The sequence below is a fragment of the Heteronotia binoei genome, chromosome 9 (assembly GCF_032191835.1).
Source record: "Heteronotia binoei isolate CCM8104 ecotype False Entrance Well chromosome 9, APGP_CSIRO_Hbin_v1, whole genome shotgun sequence".
NCBI lineage: Eukaryota > Metazoa > Chordata > Lepidosauria > Squamata > Gekkonidae > Heteronotia > Heteronotia binoei.
Genome location: NC_083231.1, coordinates 3,604,887 through 3,619,579, shown reverse-complemented (window position 1 = coordinate 3,619,579; position 14,693 = coordinate 3,604,887). Strand labels below are relative to the sequence as shown.

The 14,693-nt window shown below is 46.2% G+C and overlaps 2 protein-coding genes across 3 annotated transcripts in view; one reads left to right on the top strand and one right to left on the bottom strand.

Moving 5' to 3' along the window:
* Positions 1 to 151, bottom strand: part of ACOX3 (acyl-CoA oxidase 3, pristanoyl) — a 60,134-nt gene extending 59,983 nt beyond the window's left edge. Inside the window, exon 1 of the mRNA XM_060246161.1 lies at positions 111 to 151. The gene's annotated coding sequence lies outside the window, so the exon portion shown is untranslated. The remainder of the gene's footprint in view (positions 1 to 110) is intronic.
* Positions 152 to 2,455: 2,304 nt separating this feature from the next.
* TRMT44 (tRNA methyltransferase 44 homolog) overlaps positions 2,456 to 14,693 on the top strand; it is a 31,235-nt gene continuing 18,997 nt past the window's right edge. Inside the window, exons 1-6 of one of the 2 annotated variants that reach the window (XM_060246160.1) lie at positions 2,456 to 2,574; positions 3,256 to 3,431; positions 8,002 to 8,070; positions 8,551 to 8,658; positions 9,508 to 9,579; positions 13,242 to 13,342. In XM_060246160.1, coding sequence (XP_060102143.1) covers positions 2,568 to 2,574; positions 3,256 to 3,431; positions 8,002 to 8,070; positions 8,551 to 8,658; positions 9,508 to 9,579; positions 13,242 to 13,342 — 533 coding nt within the window. In that variant the 5' untranslated portion in view covers positions 2,456 to 2,567. Of the gene's footprint in view, positions 2,575 to 3,211; positions 3,432 to 8,001; positions 8,071 to 8,550; positions 8,659 to 9,507; positions 9,580 to 13,241; positions 13,343 to 14,693 lie in introns of both variants that reach the window. The other variant, XM_060246159.1, reaches the window with a different exon arrangement.

Below are 14,693 nucleotides of genomic sequence, written 5' to 3'. Positions count from 1 at the left end.
GCCAAGGGGAGGGGGCGGAGAGGACCCCCCTGACCACGGAGCAGCAGCGCCCCCTCCCCACCCCCGCGAGTGCTGGAGGCCAGCGCTTCCTTCCTTCCTCCCTTGCTCACCTGCCCGGCGGCGTTGCCCTGGGGCTGGGCGGGCGGCGGGTCGCTCTAGCCGCGGGGCGGCCTCTTTTCCTTCGCCGCAGCCCCGCCCCCGCCGCCGGCCTCGCTTCCCCATTGGCCGGCTGGCAGGACCGGAAGCGCGGCCGGCCGGCGCGGGGCCGGAAGTTCGGGCGTCGCCATGGAGCCGCTGGGGGAGGCGGCCGCGGTGCTGCTGAGGGACGCGGCGGGGGCTCCTCGTCTTCCCGGCGGCTTCTGGGCGGCCGTGGCGGTGTGGCTGGAGAAGCCCCAGGTGGCCAACAAGAGGCTCTGCGGGGCCCGCCTGGAGGAGGCGGCGCGGACCAGGCCCCGGCCGGCGGGGGGACCCCGGAGCGCGGCGTCGGGGGGCTCCGCGCTGGAGGCCGCCTGGGAGGCGCTGTGCGGCTCCTGCCTCCCCGAGTGCCGAGCCCTCGGCCTCCTCTCGCACAGCCCCGAGCCCCCCGTGGAGGTGCTGCTCCGCACCCTCGTGCCCAGGGGCCGCCGCCCCCCGCCCGCCACAGAGATGGTCCTCAAAGGTGAGGCGCCCAAGGGAGCAAGGCCCGCTTCGGTGGGTGGGGCTGCGGCGGGAGACGGAACTCTGCGAGCTGGAGGCGAAGAGGCGGCGGGCCGGCTCAGCCCCACTCACTGCAGAGCAGCCCCTGGTTCCATCTGCCCCCCCCCCCCCCCGTTGAGTGCTTAGATCCCGGCGGGCAGCGGCAGCCGTGCTGGTCTGAAGCAGTAGTCAAGGGGCACCTTCAAGACCAGAGTTTTATTCGGAACGTAAGAGCTTTCCTGTGCTCTAAGCACACTTCAGAGAGTAGGAAGAATGGCAAGCAGTCCTCAATATGGAGAAAGTGGGCATTGAATCCACATGCGGAATCATGGAAATGCCCCTTAGCAGATGGACATATGAAGCTGCCTTCTACTGAATCAGACCCTGGGTCCATCAAAGTCAGTTTTGCCTACTCAGACTGGCAGCGGCTCTCCAGGGTCTCAAGCTGAGGTTTTTCACACCTATTTGCCTGGACCCTTTTTAGTTGGAGATGCCGGGGATTGAACCTGGGACCTTCTGCTTCCCAAGCAGATTCTCTACCACTGAGCCACCGTCCCTCCCCTATGAAAAGAATCACAAGCTGAGGCCTAGCGACTGCCAGCCTGTGTCCACTGGGTAGAAACAGTAAGAAACATCAGAATAGCAGATTGATGTCCATTAAGTATGCTGCTATAAATAAGAGTCTATGGTTGCTTAACGGGCCTGGGGGGAAATGCCCTGGCCATTTAAAAATGTATGGTGGTGGAGAGGTGGTGCTTTTCATTGTTTGAAGGTAAATAAATCTTCATTAAAAGGACATCATTAGGTCCTTCATTAAAAGGACTTCATTAAAATCTTCATTAAAAGGACATCAACATCCACTGGAGTGACTTTGTGACCAACACTGAAGTCCTCAAGCGGGCAGAGGTTACCAGCATCGAGGCACTGCTGTTGAAGACGCAGCTGCGTTGGGCAGGGCATATTTCTAGGATGGAAAACCACCGCCTTCCCAAGATTGCCCTGTATGGCGAACTCTCCACCGGCCATCGAAATAGAGGGGCACCAAAGAAGAGGTACAAGGACTCCTTGAAGAAATCCCTTAGCACCTGTCACATCAACCATCACCAGTGGTCTGACCTAGCCTCAGATCGCAAAGCATGGAGGCACACCATCCACCAGGCTGTCTCTTCCTTTGAGAACACACGCATAGCTGGTCTTGAGGACAAAAGGAGATTGAGGAAGAATCGCACTGCTACAGGACCAACCCTAAATCAGACTTTTCCCTACAGCCGCTGTGGCCGGACCTGCCTGTCCCACATTGGTCTTGTCAGCCACCAGCGAGCCTGCAGCAAACGTGGACTATTGCACCCTTCTTAAATCTTCGTTCGCGAAGCCAAGCCGAGAGAGAGAGAGAGAGAGAGAGAGAGAGAGAAAAGGACAGAACCTCCCACCCCGCATAAGGCAGTCCAGATTTCTTTGTTTTGTTTATTTGGAACTATTCCTTTCTTTGTAAGCTAGTTTGAGGCCCTCTGGAGGAAAAAAACAGCCTAAACATTTCTACATTGTTTATATGTCAATGGATTAGGAATTACTGGGTTTTCCCAGATGACCTTAGGTCAGCCTTTTCCCTCGTGGGGATAATAAATAGTAAAGCTGTTCTATGGAGTGCATGTAAAGATTACAACAGGTTAAAGTAGAGAAATAGTACAACATTGAGCAAAAACAGAGCGTTATAAAATTATTTATACTCTCCTTTTAAAGGTCAGCAACATATGTAATAAATTTATTGTCAATTTTTACAGATGTCTTTAAAGGGACTGTCACTTTTTTCCCATTGGAGGAAAACCATGAAGGAAAATGTGAGATCAAGAAGTGCAACATTTATCAAATTAAACTTATGCATATAAAAGATAATGAATGGTGAGTTCTGGAAGAAAAATCTCCATCCTACTTCCCCTGGTTTTTGTTTTGCAACATGCAGTATGCATGTTTTGTGAAATTTTGTATATTGCCCTGTTTGGTTATGAAGTTATCTACCCAAGCAATACTTTGGCTGTTGGTTATGAAGATGATAGGATTAATGTGCAAACTGGCTCTGAATGTCTCTTGAAACCCAAAGTTTAGCTGTGATTTGATTGCCAAAAAGAAAAAAAAGGCAATGTGGGAGTTGCAGTTAAACAGAGTGCTTGCTTAGGCTGTGTGCCCCAAGGACATCTTTTTATGGAAGAAACAAATAGGTGTTTTGAGCCTAGAAATGGTGCTGAGCTCAGTTGATTTTGTCTGGTGTGCTACAATATATAACTAAATTCAGATGACACACATACCTTTTGGCCCTTCCTCCTCCTCATGCCCCCTCTCCTCAGAAACAGATAAGAGTTAGTTGGTATGCTTAAAGTCCTCACAGCTGTGCTGCCAGTGTGTTCCTTTTTTGGGGCCTATCAGTCTTTCAGTATAATATGCAACTAGGATTTTCATGTATTCTGGTGACATGGCACAGCTGCACGCAGATGTTTTAGCATGAGCTACTCTGATATATGTTTTTTGATGTTGTTTAAAGGTCTCTCTCAGTTTTATCACCATCTCCAGAAAACTATATTTCAGATGGAATTCTCTACCCCAAGACAACGTGGCTGGGAAATGAGCTGCTGACTAAACTGGCTAAGTGGTCCATGGAAACAAAAAAGTGTGAATTTAAGAATACCCTCTCTCTCATTTCTGTGGCTAAATATAACAACACTTACCAAAATTTAAAGGAAAAATACAAAGAAATTGTAAAGGTAAGCAGAATTATTTATTTAGGTAAGAAGTTTTGTTTTGTCTTTATTCCAAGAAGGAGAAATACTTACCTCATAATATTACTGTCAGTTATTTGCAATTCAAAGAAAACTATATTTAAAATTGAATGCTGTTTTATATAAACTTCAGGAGTAGAATGAAGTTGGAGTCCAGTGGCACCTTTAAGACTCCAACTTGGTTCTATTGCTCCAGATCAACATGGCTGCCCACCTAGAGCAGTTATTGAACATCCGTTCTACATCGTATCAGTTGGAGAGGTTGCAGGAAGTGGGAGGACAGACAGTACAGAGCCAACTGGTAGCTTCACCGCGACAAAGTGGCAAGAACGTGCTATAGGTTGTTCATGAGGTGGCAGTCAAGGCTGATAAGAAAGTCTGTCTTACGGCCACGATTGCATCTGCAAACTCACGCCTAGAACAATTCGGTCTTTAACAACGGTATTGCAGGGTAAATCAGATGCCAGGGAATTGGATATTGGCTGTGAGGGTTTTGCGAGTTTTTTCGCAGATAAGGTCTTGTCGCTCTGCTGTGACACCTCCCTGCTACAGCTGAAACAGTAAATGAACTCGAGGCTCCGTGTACATCTTCTAGTCAGATTTTGGATTATTTCACTCCACACAGCCTGGAGGAAGTTGACAGAATGCTCGCCACTGTACGCTCCACCACTTGTAGTCTGGACCCATGTCCATCCTGGTTAATAAAAGCAGGCTGGGGAGACTTGTTAACAGGTCTCTATCTGAAGGGACCTTCCCTCAGCCTCTTAAGGAGGCAGTGGTCCGTCCTCTTTTAAAGAAACCATCATTGGACCCAGCCTTATTGGCAAACTATTGGCTGGTATCAAATTTGCCTTTTCTGGGCAAGATTATTGAGAGGGCAGTAGCAGCTACAGAGCTTTCTGGATGATGCTTCCATGCTTAACCCTTTTCAATCTGGGTCATGGGATGGAGATGGTTCTGGTCGCCCTCACAGATGCCTTCAGAGGTATCTGGACAGAGGAGGTTCGACAGTACTGATGCTTCTAGACCTGTTGGCTGCATTCAACAAAGAAGTACTTTTCTCCCTTTCTCACAATACAAGAACTCGTGGACATTCAATGAAATTGCTGAGCAGACAGGTTAGAATGGATAAAAGGAGGTAGTTCTTCACCCAAAGGGTGATTAACATGTGGAATTCACTGCCACAGGAGGTGGTGGCGGCTACAGGCATAGCCAGCTTTAAGAGGGGGTTAGATAAAAATATGGAGCAGAGGTCCATCAGTGGCTATTAGCCACAGTGTGTGTGTGTGTGTATATATATATATAAATTATTGGCCACTGTGTGATACAGAGTGTTGGACTGGATGGGCCGTTGGCCTGATCAAGCATGGCTTCTCTTATGTTCTTAACATGGTCGACCATCAGTTACTGACCTACTGCCTTGCCAACACTGGGATACAGGGGTTGGCCTTACAGTGGCTTTCCTCCTTTCTACAGGGTCGGGGGCAAAGGGTGGTGATAGGGGAGGAGCTCTCCCGATGGCACCCAGTTGTATGTGGTGTGCCATAGGGGGCCCCCTTGCCCAGATTGCCCAGAGGTTTGGGCTGGGATGCCATCAGTACGCAGATGACACCCAGCGCTATCTGTTGATGGGTGGCCAGTCCGACTCCTCCCTGGAAGATCTGACCATGGCACTACAAGCTGTGGCAGGGTGGCTCAGGCTGAGTCGACTGAAATTGAATCCGACAAAGACAGAGGTCCTATATCTAAGTCGTGGCAGTCCAGGAGTGGAAGTCTCATTACCGACCTTCAATGGAACACCACTTGTGTTGGTGCCAAAGGTTAAAAGCCTAGGGGTATTCCTGGATTCCTCCTTAACAATGGCGGCCCAGGTGACAACTCAGCCACTGCCAACTCAGCCTTTTACCACCTTTGGCAGATAAGGCAGTTGATCCCCTACCTCAAATGCAAGAACTTGGCAACAGTGATCCATGCCATGGTCACCTCGAGATTGTAATGCCCTCTGCATGGGGCTGCCCTTGTCTGAAACTCAGAAGCTTCAACTAGTGCAGAATGCTTCAAGCAGGCTGTTAATGAGTCTCCCCTTACGGGAGCACATTCAGCCTGTGCTGAAAGCGCTGCACTGGCTGCCCATCGCATACCAGGTTCTTCTCAAGGTGCTGGTTCTTACCTTTAAAGTCCTATATGGCCAGGGACCTGTATACCTTTGGGACCGCCTTTCCCACATGTTCCCCGGAGAGCACTTTGGTCAGGATCACAAAACCTGCTCTCAATCTCCGGCCTCAAAGAGTCCAGGCTTATCATGACCAGAGCCCGGGCCTTCTCTGTTGTAGCTCCGAGCTGGGGGAATGAGCTCCCGAAAGATCAATAGCACCTCAAATGTTTTTAATATTTTTGTTTTTATGTTTTAATTGTATTTTGTGTTTCATGTCCGTACATGAATATGTAAGCCGCCCTGAGCCTGCTTTGGCGGGGAGGGCGGGATATAAATCGAAATAAATGAATAATATGGCCTCTGCCTCTGATGTCTGGCTAAAGTGACTCCTCCCAGATCTCCTGGCCAGCAGGAGGAAAAGGAAGGGCAGAAGCATCCCCTGCTTGTGTCATAACTTACCATACCTTACCAGCGAGTTGGGTATTTAATTTCCCCAGAGGCCTGTGGGCAATGCCAAAGGATGTCATCTTCCATGAACTGGAGGACTGACTGCCAATAATTGTCGTCAGCGCTTGTGGCTTAAATGAATCACCTGTCCTACCCCTTTGTTGCCTGTGGCCAGTCACCCTGCACTTGCCTTTTTCCTGCAGAGGAGACACTTTACCGAGGGCAACTCTGAAGCCTGCTGCCTTTGGCTTTCCTTTTTGCTCTTGTTTGAATTCGACTGAGATTTGTAAAATACACCCTTTTCCACCATACCTTGTGTTTGTTTAGGACATTAACATAAGAATGTTTGGACTTCCAAATTTTCACTGTCCTTTGTATTTGTCTTTTAATGGAACCATCTAGATATTGTTCCATAAGATGAAATGGACAGTGTAAATTTAATTTTTTCCTTTTCAAATAAGAGCATGAAACCGATAGCTGTAAGGGCAGAATTTGTAAAGAAGAAAAAAAAGGGTTATTTAAGCAATGCATAGGGAAAAACCTATTCCATTATTAGAAGATTCTCCAACAAATATAATACTTTCACTTGGAAGCTTGAGAGATTTCTTAGTAAATTAGTAAATTATTAGAGAGAGATACTAAAGTTGAATAATCTGTGGCTGCACTTGATGCCAAGGCAGAGTCTGTTAAGAAAGAGAATACCATTTAGCCAGGGGTGGGGGGAGACCCTGAATGAATTCTGCTGAGTCTTAACAGAAATACAAGAACAGAGAGCATTGAATGAGGAATGAAATTTGTGTTACTAGGAACAAAGTGTACTATCAACAGAGCTATCAGCCGCTGGGGTGCAGATTATAAGCTCTTGGAAGCTAAGCAGGGCTGACCTTGACAAGCGCTTGAATGGGAGATTTCCAAAGGAATACCATGACACAGAGGCAGGCGTATCAAGCCACCTGTCTAAAAATGACCAAGCTCCACTAGGGGTCGCCAGAGGTCAGCCCTCTCTCTCTCCCTCCCCCCCCCACACGCGTGCAGAGAGAGAGTGAGAAAGAGCACACTGAGTCACAGTAGACTCTGCTGACTGCACAGAATCTAGTAGCCCCGTCCCTAGTTCTAGGGTCAGGGTCTGCTGGAAGAAGGGAGGCATACCAGGAATGGTAAATGCATATCTGAGAGTGTCGTGGAAGTGGTCATGCAACAGAACATGCCCAGCCATTTCAGTTTCCCTGTATGTACAGGAGCACATACATTCATGGAATGGTATGCCATGGTATCCCCCTTCTAAAAGAACAGATGGAGGAGCATTGAAATGAACCAGTGTTTGGAATTAATAAATTAACAAAATAGTTTCACAGCACAATTTTTTTATTCCTAATATGGTGATTTGCAACAGGATTTACTTGGTGTTGAAGTTCAGTATTCTATATTAATCTTCTAGAGGTATATCCAGTAGATTTTAATTTTTCTGGGAGGGGGTCATGTATTCAAATAAACATGTGGAAAACACATCCTCATTTTTTCTGGATAAGGAGCAGAGAGAGACATGGGGGGAGGGGTTGACTTATGCCCATCCACTATTTCCTGTATGGAAATTCCAGCACCTTGCTCAATGGATGGTTCTGCTGTGGAGACCCCTGTGGAGGTTAAATGTAGTCCAGCAAAGCTTGATACAAGGAGTTGTTGTGTGCATGATCTAATTTGTCTCTGTAAATCAAAAAGAAGGGAGCGGGAATCTTTAGATCCACAAGGTGCCCCTCCTGTGCCTGGAAAGGAATGCTGGGAAATGAGGTTGTTATCTCATCCCTACCTAGAGCAGCGGCTGCAGTTTGAGATCCAGTGACTAAAAATAAATGGTCTCTGTGGAGGAATGACTGCATATGCAATACGTATAGAGAATCTTGGGAAGGTGTAATACTGATAATTCCAGGTCTCTATGCCTTGTTTTATCTACAGGTGTGGCCTGAAGTGACAGATCCTCAAAAGTTCGTATATGAAGATGTTGCTATAGCTGCATATATGTTGGTAGGTGGCTTTTAAGCAACAGTTTTAACAGAATACTCCTCATTAAAATCCATCTCAAATGTAGATGCAGTAAAAATTACTGTGTGGCACAGGGCTTATAAATGTTTGTAGCATACGTGGAGATAAATTTATAAACTAGCTTAGTGTGGTGTTAGATATAAATCGCACTATTAAGAAGTTTTGATGTATGCGCTGTACTTCTTGACGTGGTGAGCAGTATAAGAATACAAGAGGCACGCCTAGATCAGAAGTCCATCTGACCTCAGGAATGCTAAGAGAATTTTTAAAATTTAATTGATTTTACTCCATAAGACCTTAATTTGCATCTTTATTGTCAAAAAGTGAGATATGGCCATTTACTGTGATCATGCCAATGTAATAACAGCTCGTTACTTTCTGTGTGTTAACTTGATAGTGATTGAAAGAGCACACGCTCTTTGTTTTTCCTGTCTTTAAAACCTGAGTTTTGTTTATTCCTAGATTCTTTGGGAAGATGAGAGAGCTTCAAAAGGCCTGCCCAGAAAACAGTCTTTTGTGGACCTTGGTTGTGGAAATGGTCTTCTGGTCCACATCTTAAGCAGTGAAGGGGTAACTTGCTTGGAGCAGCTTTTCCCCTGTCTCTGACTTTTGTGTGGCATGAAGTGGGATATTACGGGATTGCTGGCTCTGCATGGGCCATTTCCTCCTCCTTCCAGGTCCTGGCTGGAGAAATTTCCTGCCCATGCCTGTAGTGATGACGGGTTTTCTTCTCCCATCTGAGCCAGTGCTTAACTCTAAAACCTCTTTTGGCTATCAGGGCTCAGCACTGGAGCATGCACAGTATTACATAAAAGACCCTTTGCCCTGTAACAGACCCTGAGCCTGGCTTTATTCTCTGGCTCACATTAGAATATTCTGTAGGGCAAATTTCACTGTAGGCAGTTGGTAGGACTTGGGAAGTGGGTGGGGGTGGACAATCTGCTGTGTCCAAGAAGTGGGAGGTTGGCCTGGGCCAGGCTTCGTCTTCATCCCACCCAGGACTCTGGATCTATATTCTGCTCTATTAGTGAGTGGGTGTCGTTCACCTTGGTGGGTGGGGAGGAAGGAAGCAATACGCTTTGGGTATAGGACATCCTTACATGCTCCTTAGCCCTATCTCCAGTTAACAATGGTCAAAGCTTCTTTAAATAAGTACCTTATCAATTAAAGAAATCCAGCCTGCCCCTTGGAATGAGAGTTAAGGACCTGAAGGTAAAAGACCTGAGCCCTGCCCATGGCTCCTCCTTTCAGGAGCAAGTGTTGGCCACCCTCCCCAGCTTTTCAAGGAGAGGACTGGATTTCAGGGAGCCGGGTGGAATTCTGCCTGTTGTCTGTGTTATTTCGGGTAAGAGAAGTGTTCTTGAATTGTAAGGGATGATGAATATTATTTAACAAATAATGCTACATGAAATCTTTCAGCATCCTGGCAAAGGAATTGATGTCAGAAGAAGAAAAATATGGAGCATGTATGGGCCTCAAACACACTTGGAGGTACTGCTTTTAAAAAATGTTCTGTACGCTGTTTTCCAACTTTTTATTGCTCAAACCTGGGTGGTTGGGTTGCTTTGTTTTCTGCAAACGCATTCCCTGAAATTAACCCCTGTGACAACAAAACTACTGTTATTGTATACAAAGTAAATCAGAATGCCGTGTGGTGTGTTATACAGGGCAATATGAAGTTGCAAATGTTTTCAGCACTGCCCAAACACTGAGAAGGAGCCAGCCCAGCCCTTGAGTGCTTGTGCCAAGGGGAGAGTAGGTGTCTGCAGTTTAGGTCCAGCCCATCTTAAGCAGCTTTCATTCTCTATGAATCAACATTGTTGTTAATATTGGATGGGTTCTTGCATTTTATCAGGGTCCTGCTCAAGGTGGCTTACAATTAAAAATCACAAAACCCCAAGCCTTTCAGCATAAATGGCATAAAAACGATCCATAAAACACAGCAAACCATTAAGAAGGTTATGATCTATACCCCTAGTTAAAAGCAAGGGGTAAAAAAACCTTGGCACCTAAAAGACAGTCAAGCAGCTGTTGGGTGAGTCTCAAGGGGATGGTTGTCAAGATCCCTTGCCATTATTATTTTTGTATGCTTTCTTTGTCTAGAAGGAGCCAAAAGTTAAGCACCCCATGCTTATCCTGAAACATGGAGAGTTGTTATGATTGAAGATAGTTCCCAGACCTGACCATGGTGTTCCAAAGTCATGGTGCCAACACAGCAAAGGCCCTGTTTCTGCTTGCTGCCTTTGAAAGTGGAAACACAGAGAGCAGGACTTGAGAGATGAATGTAGCTGGTGGGCTGGACAGCAGAGGAAGAGACATTTGGGCCTAGCTTTAAGACCGAGAGCCTTTAAAGTTGTTAAAATAAGTTCTTTGAACGAATTATGACTGTGTAGAAGTGACAGGATATGAAAGAGACAATGAACTTGCAGTTTAGTTGCATCACCCTGAATTGAGTTTTTGTGGGCTCCCCCCAGAGTCCTGCTGTGGACATGAATTTCTGGCCTGACAAAGGGTCACTCCCCTGTGACCTTCTCCTGTTTTTATTTAGTGAAAAGCTGAGTTAAGGAAGTACAAGACACTTAACTACCTTTGGAGTACACAGAAAGCAAACGTAGGCAACTGAGGCATTTGTGTAAACTGCATATGGAAAGGCTAATTGTGACCTGTTTGCTAAATTGGCACTTGAATACTCATAACCTTGTAAAGAAGTAATTGAAGAAGAAGAGATTGGATTTACACCCCGCCCTTCACTTGGAGTCTCAGAGCGGTTTACAATCTCCTTTCCCTTCCCCACAACAGACATCCTGTGAGGTGGGTGGGGCTGAGAGAGGTCTCACAAACTGCTCTTGAGAGGAACAGCAATGAGAGAACTTGTGACTGACCCACAGTCACCAGGCAGCTGCACGTGGAGGAATGGGGAATCAGACTTGGTCCTTCCACATTAGAGTCCACACTCTTAACCACTACACCAGACTGACTTTCACCAAACTGAGCCTGCTCCAGACCATTATTTAGTTATGGTGTTCTTTAAAAAATATTTTTCTGATCAGTTTGCTGTCCAATATAGAACTCAGTTACCTACTTGAAACAGTGGTCCCCAACCTTTTTGCATACTTTTTGATGTCAATTTTTGTGGACCTCCACGTGATAGTTATGACTAGGATGATGATATTGGATTTATATCCCGCCCTCCACTCTGAAGAGTCTCAGAGTGGCTCACTATCTCCTTTCCCTTCCTCCCCCACAACAGACACCCTGTGAGGTGGGTGGGGCTGAGAGGGCTCTCACAGCAGCTGCCCTTTCAAGGACAACCTCTGCCAGAGCTCTGGCTGACCCAGGGCCATCTCAGCAGGTGCAAGTGGAGGAGTGGGGAATCAAACCCGGTTCTCCCAGATAAGAGTCCGCACACTTAACCACTACACCAAACTGGCTCTCTTGATTAGGATGTCTTGTTTAAGAAAATATATTGTGATGGAAAGCTACTATGAATTCATTTTTAAAGTGTTACTGAATTCATATTTTATTAATTGCAATAGCATCAGTACGTTTGATGAAAAGTAATACATATGCATGGAAGTCATGTTTTTTGTTTGGTCCACGGAAGGTATATGTGCTTCCTTATTGTATCAAGTTGTGTAATGAGATGGCAGCTTTCCAAGGCTGGAGGCCTGGTTGAAGGGTAGAGGGTGTGGACCGATCATTTGATAGACAAAGTTTAGAGCAATTTTCCCTCTAAACTGTGGAGCCTGGTGAGCAAAAATTTTACTTCGTGAGCTACTGGCATTGAAGCTGTGAGCTACTGCATAAAGTAGTTTGCGGCCATTTTTCCTGAGCTAGGACAAAAATGTGGAGGCCGGAGACTAAAAAACTGTGCGCTAGCTCAGCTTAGAGGGAACACTGGTTTAGAAGTGAGACAGTGGAGGGGAGGCAGAAACCTGCCCCAGCTAGATGGATTCCTCTGTCTCTTACAAGAACTCTGCCAGAGAAGGCACAAAGATGGTGAAGGGCAGTGAATGAAGCAGTCCTTGGACTGGGCGTCCTCCTCTGTCCAGGGAAGCACTTTGCAGGATCTTTCGAGGGTGGTAATGAGTTTGAAAAACAAACTGGGCTGCAGGCCCAGACATCACTATTTATTGATTAAAAGATGTGTGTCCTTTGTGGGGGGGAGCAGGGGGTTGACTCCACATCCCAGTGAACAATACATTGGCTACTGCAGTTTGAAACCTTCTCTCACTTGTAACTTTGGTTTCATAAGGTGCTGCCCATAATTTTTCAGACTGTGATGCTACAGCTGTGGCAAGACCACATTTCATTGTGTGGTTTGTACGGTAATCTAGGTGGGCAGCCAGTGCTTGGGGCACCTGCTGGAAAATGCTTGCTTGAGGGTGCACTTTGAAGCGCTGGGCAGCCTCCCTGCCTGGTCATCTCTCAGCACAGGCACCATCAAGTTTGTCCTCTGAGCAGCTGTGAGCTGATTGCACAGTGCTGTCCCAAGCTTCCTCCTGCAGGGGTTTGTGAGCAGGTGCCTGTCTTTATGACTAAGATGGAGGCCATCCTCCTCTTCTCCTGTCAGAGTGCTGTGGCTGTCTTTCAAGAACGCAGCCTCGTGTCTAAGAAGCTTGATTTGCTTAGACACGACTGTCTTATAACCAGAAGATACTGAATCTCTTGCCCCTTTCAAATATACAGGGGAGATACACTCTGATTACTTCTACAGTAGACCACGCATCTTCTCCTTGAAGAGCCCGTGCCACCCCGGCTGCCTGTTCAGGGGCAGTGGACCATGTTAGGACTGGCTTCACTGTATCTGACCTGTAGTGGCGTCCTTTGTAAATAAGCTGCCACTAGCTGTCGCGGCACCTTTCAAAAGCTGCTGCTGTAGGATGAATACCGACTGGTGATGCAAGTAAACTGTACTTCCGAAATCCTTCTCCTTGAATCTGGCTATGGACAATTCTCAGAATGCACAGCTTGACTTTCCTAACCATTGTTATTTTAGAAAAATAAAGTATGAATAATACCGGTCATAATAGATATCAGCTGACTAGAAGAATAGAAAACTTTATCAACATTTTAATTTAGTTTACTTGTTACAGTTCCATCTTGGTATCTTGGATGTGTTTTATCCTTAATTGTGTCTCACTTTCTTTTAGGAATGTGAAATTAGTCCAAATGATTTGTATCCAGATGCTGACTGGTTAATTGGGAATCATTCTGATGAGCTGACTCCATGGATACCAGTAATAGCTGCCAGGTACTTTTTGCCAGACCAGAAAGTAAGGGGATCACGATGACCTGGGGGCAATGAGCCACTTGGGAAGTCTTCATTTCCCCCCCCCCCCCCAAGCAAATGATAAAGGGCTGCTTTATTAGCACGCATAGAAGAATGCATAAGGAAAGTAGAACCGATAAGAAGGTTATAAAGTACATTATTTAAAACCATACCGACTGTTTAGAGGCATGGTAGCGTGACCAGGGTTTGTATTTGAAGCTGCTGAGTTAATGAAAGCTGGTGGTAGAAAAGCAATGAGTGGTGAAAACAATGGAGTACCTTATTTATTTTATTTTTTAAAATATATCCCACCTTTCCTCTTGTTTTAGGGTGGCTTACAATAATAGTTAAAACATCCTCAGCTAAACTCAGAGACAAAATAACAATCCCCCAATCCTCCTCCTTTGAGGAATGCCAAATGAAATGAATAGAAGAAGACCGCAGATTTATACCCTGCCCTTCTCTCTGAATCAGAGTTTCAGAGTGGCTTACAATTTCCTATATCTTCTCCCCCCACAGCAGACACCCTGTGAGGTGAGTGGGGCTGAGAGAGCTCTCCCAGAAGCTGCCCTTTCAAGGACAACTCCTGTGAGAGCTAAGGCCATTCCAGCAGCTGCAAGTGAAGGAGTGGGGAATCGTACCTGGTTCTCCCAGATAAGAGTCTGCACACTTAACCACTACACCAAATTGGCTCTCATAGCGCCTGAAATGTCAAGGACAGTTTTGATTCATTAGAATGAAATCCAGAGAACAGAGTTATGTGTTATAAGAGGAATCAATGAGCAGTATACTTAGAACAGTTAAAAGAAAGTACTTGTTCACCCAAAGAGTAATTAACACATTTAATTCACTGCTACAGGAAGTGGCAGCAGCTACAAGCATAGGCAGTTTCAAGACAGCTTCTATAGCAGTGTGGTGTAGAAGTCGATCAGCGGTTATTAGCCACAAGCTATGGGTGGAACATGTCTGGGGCAGTGATGCTCTCTCTTCTTGATTCTTGGGGGGCAACAGTAGGGATGCTTCTGGAGTTCTGGCCCAGTTCTGGTGGACTTCCTGATGGCACTTAGGTTTTGGCCACTCTGTGACACCAAGTGTTGGACTGTGTGGGCCATTGGCCTGATCCAATATGGCTTCTATATTAGTGGCTTCTTTATTAGTTTTTATTCAATTTTTAGACCACCTTCCCACATACTTTGGACTCAGGGTGGTGAACAGCATTCAGATTTATAAATATAATCAGATTTAAGATTGTTAAAAACAGTAGAACTGTTTCAGTAAGAATTTCAGATGGGGTCAGTGTGCTTACCCAGGGTAATTAAAAACTTGCTAATTT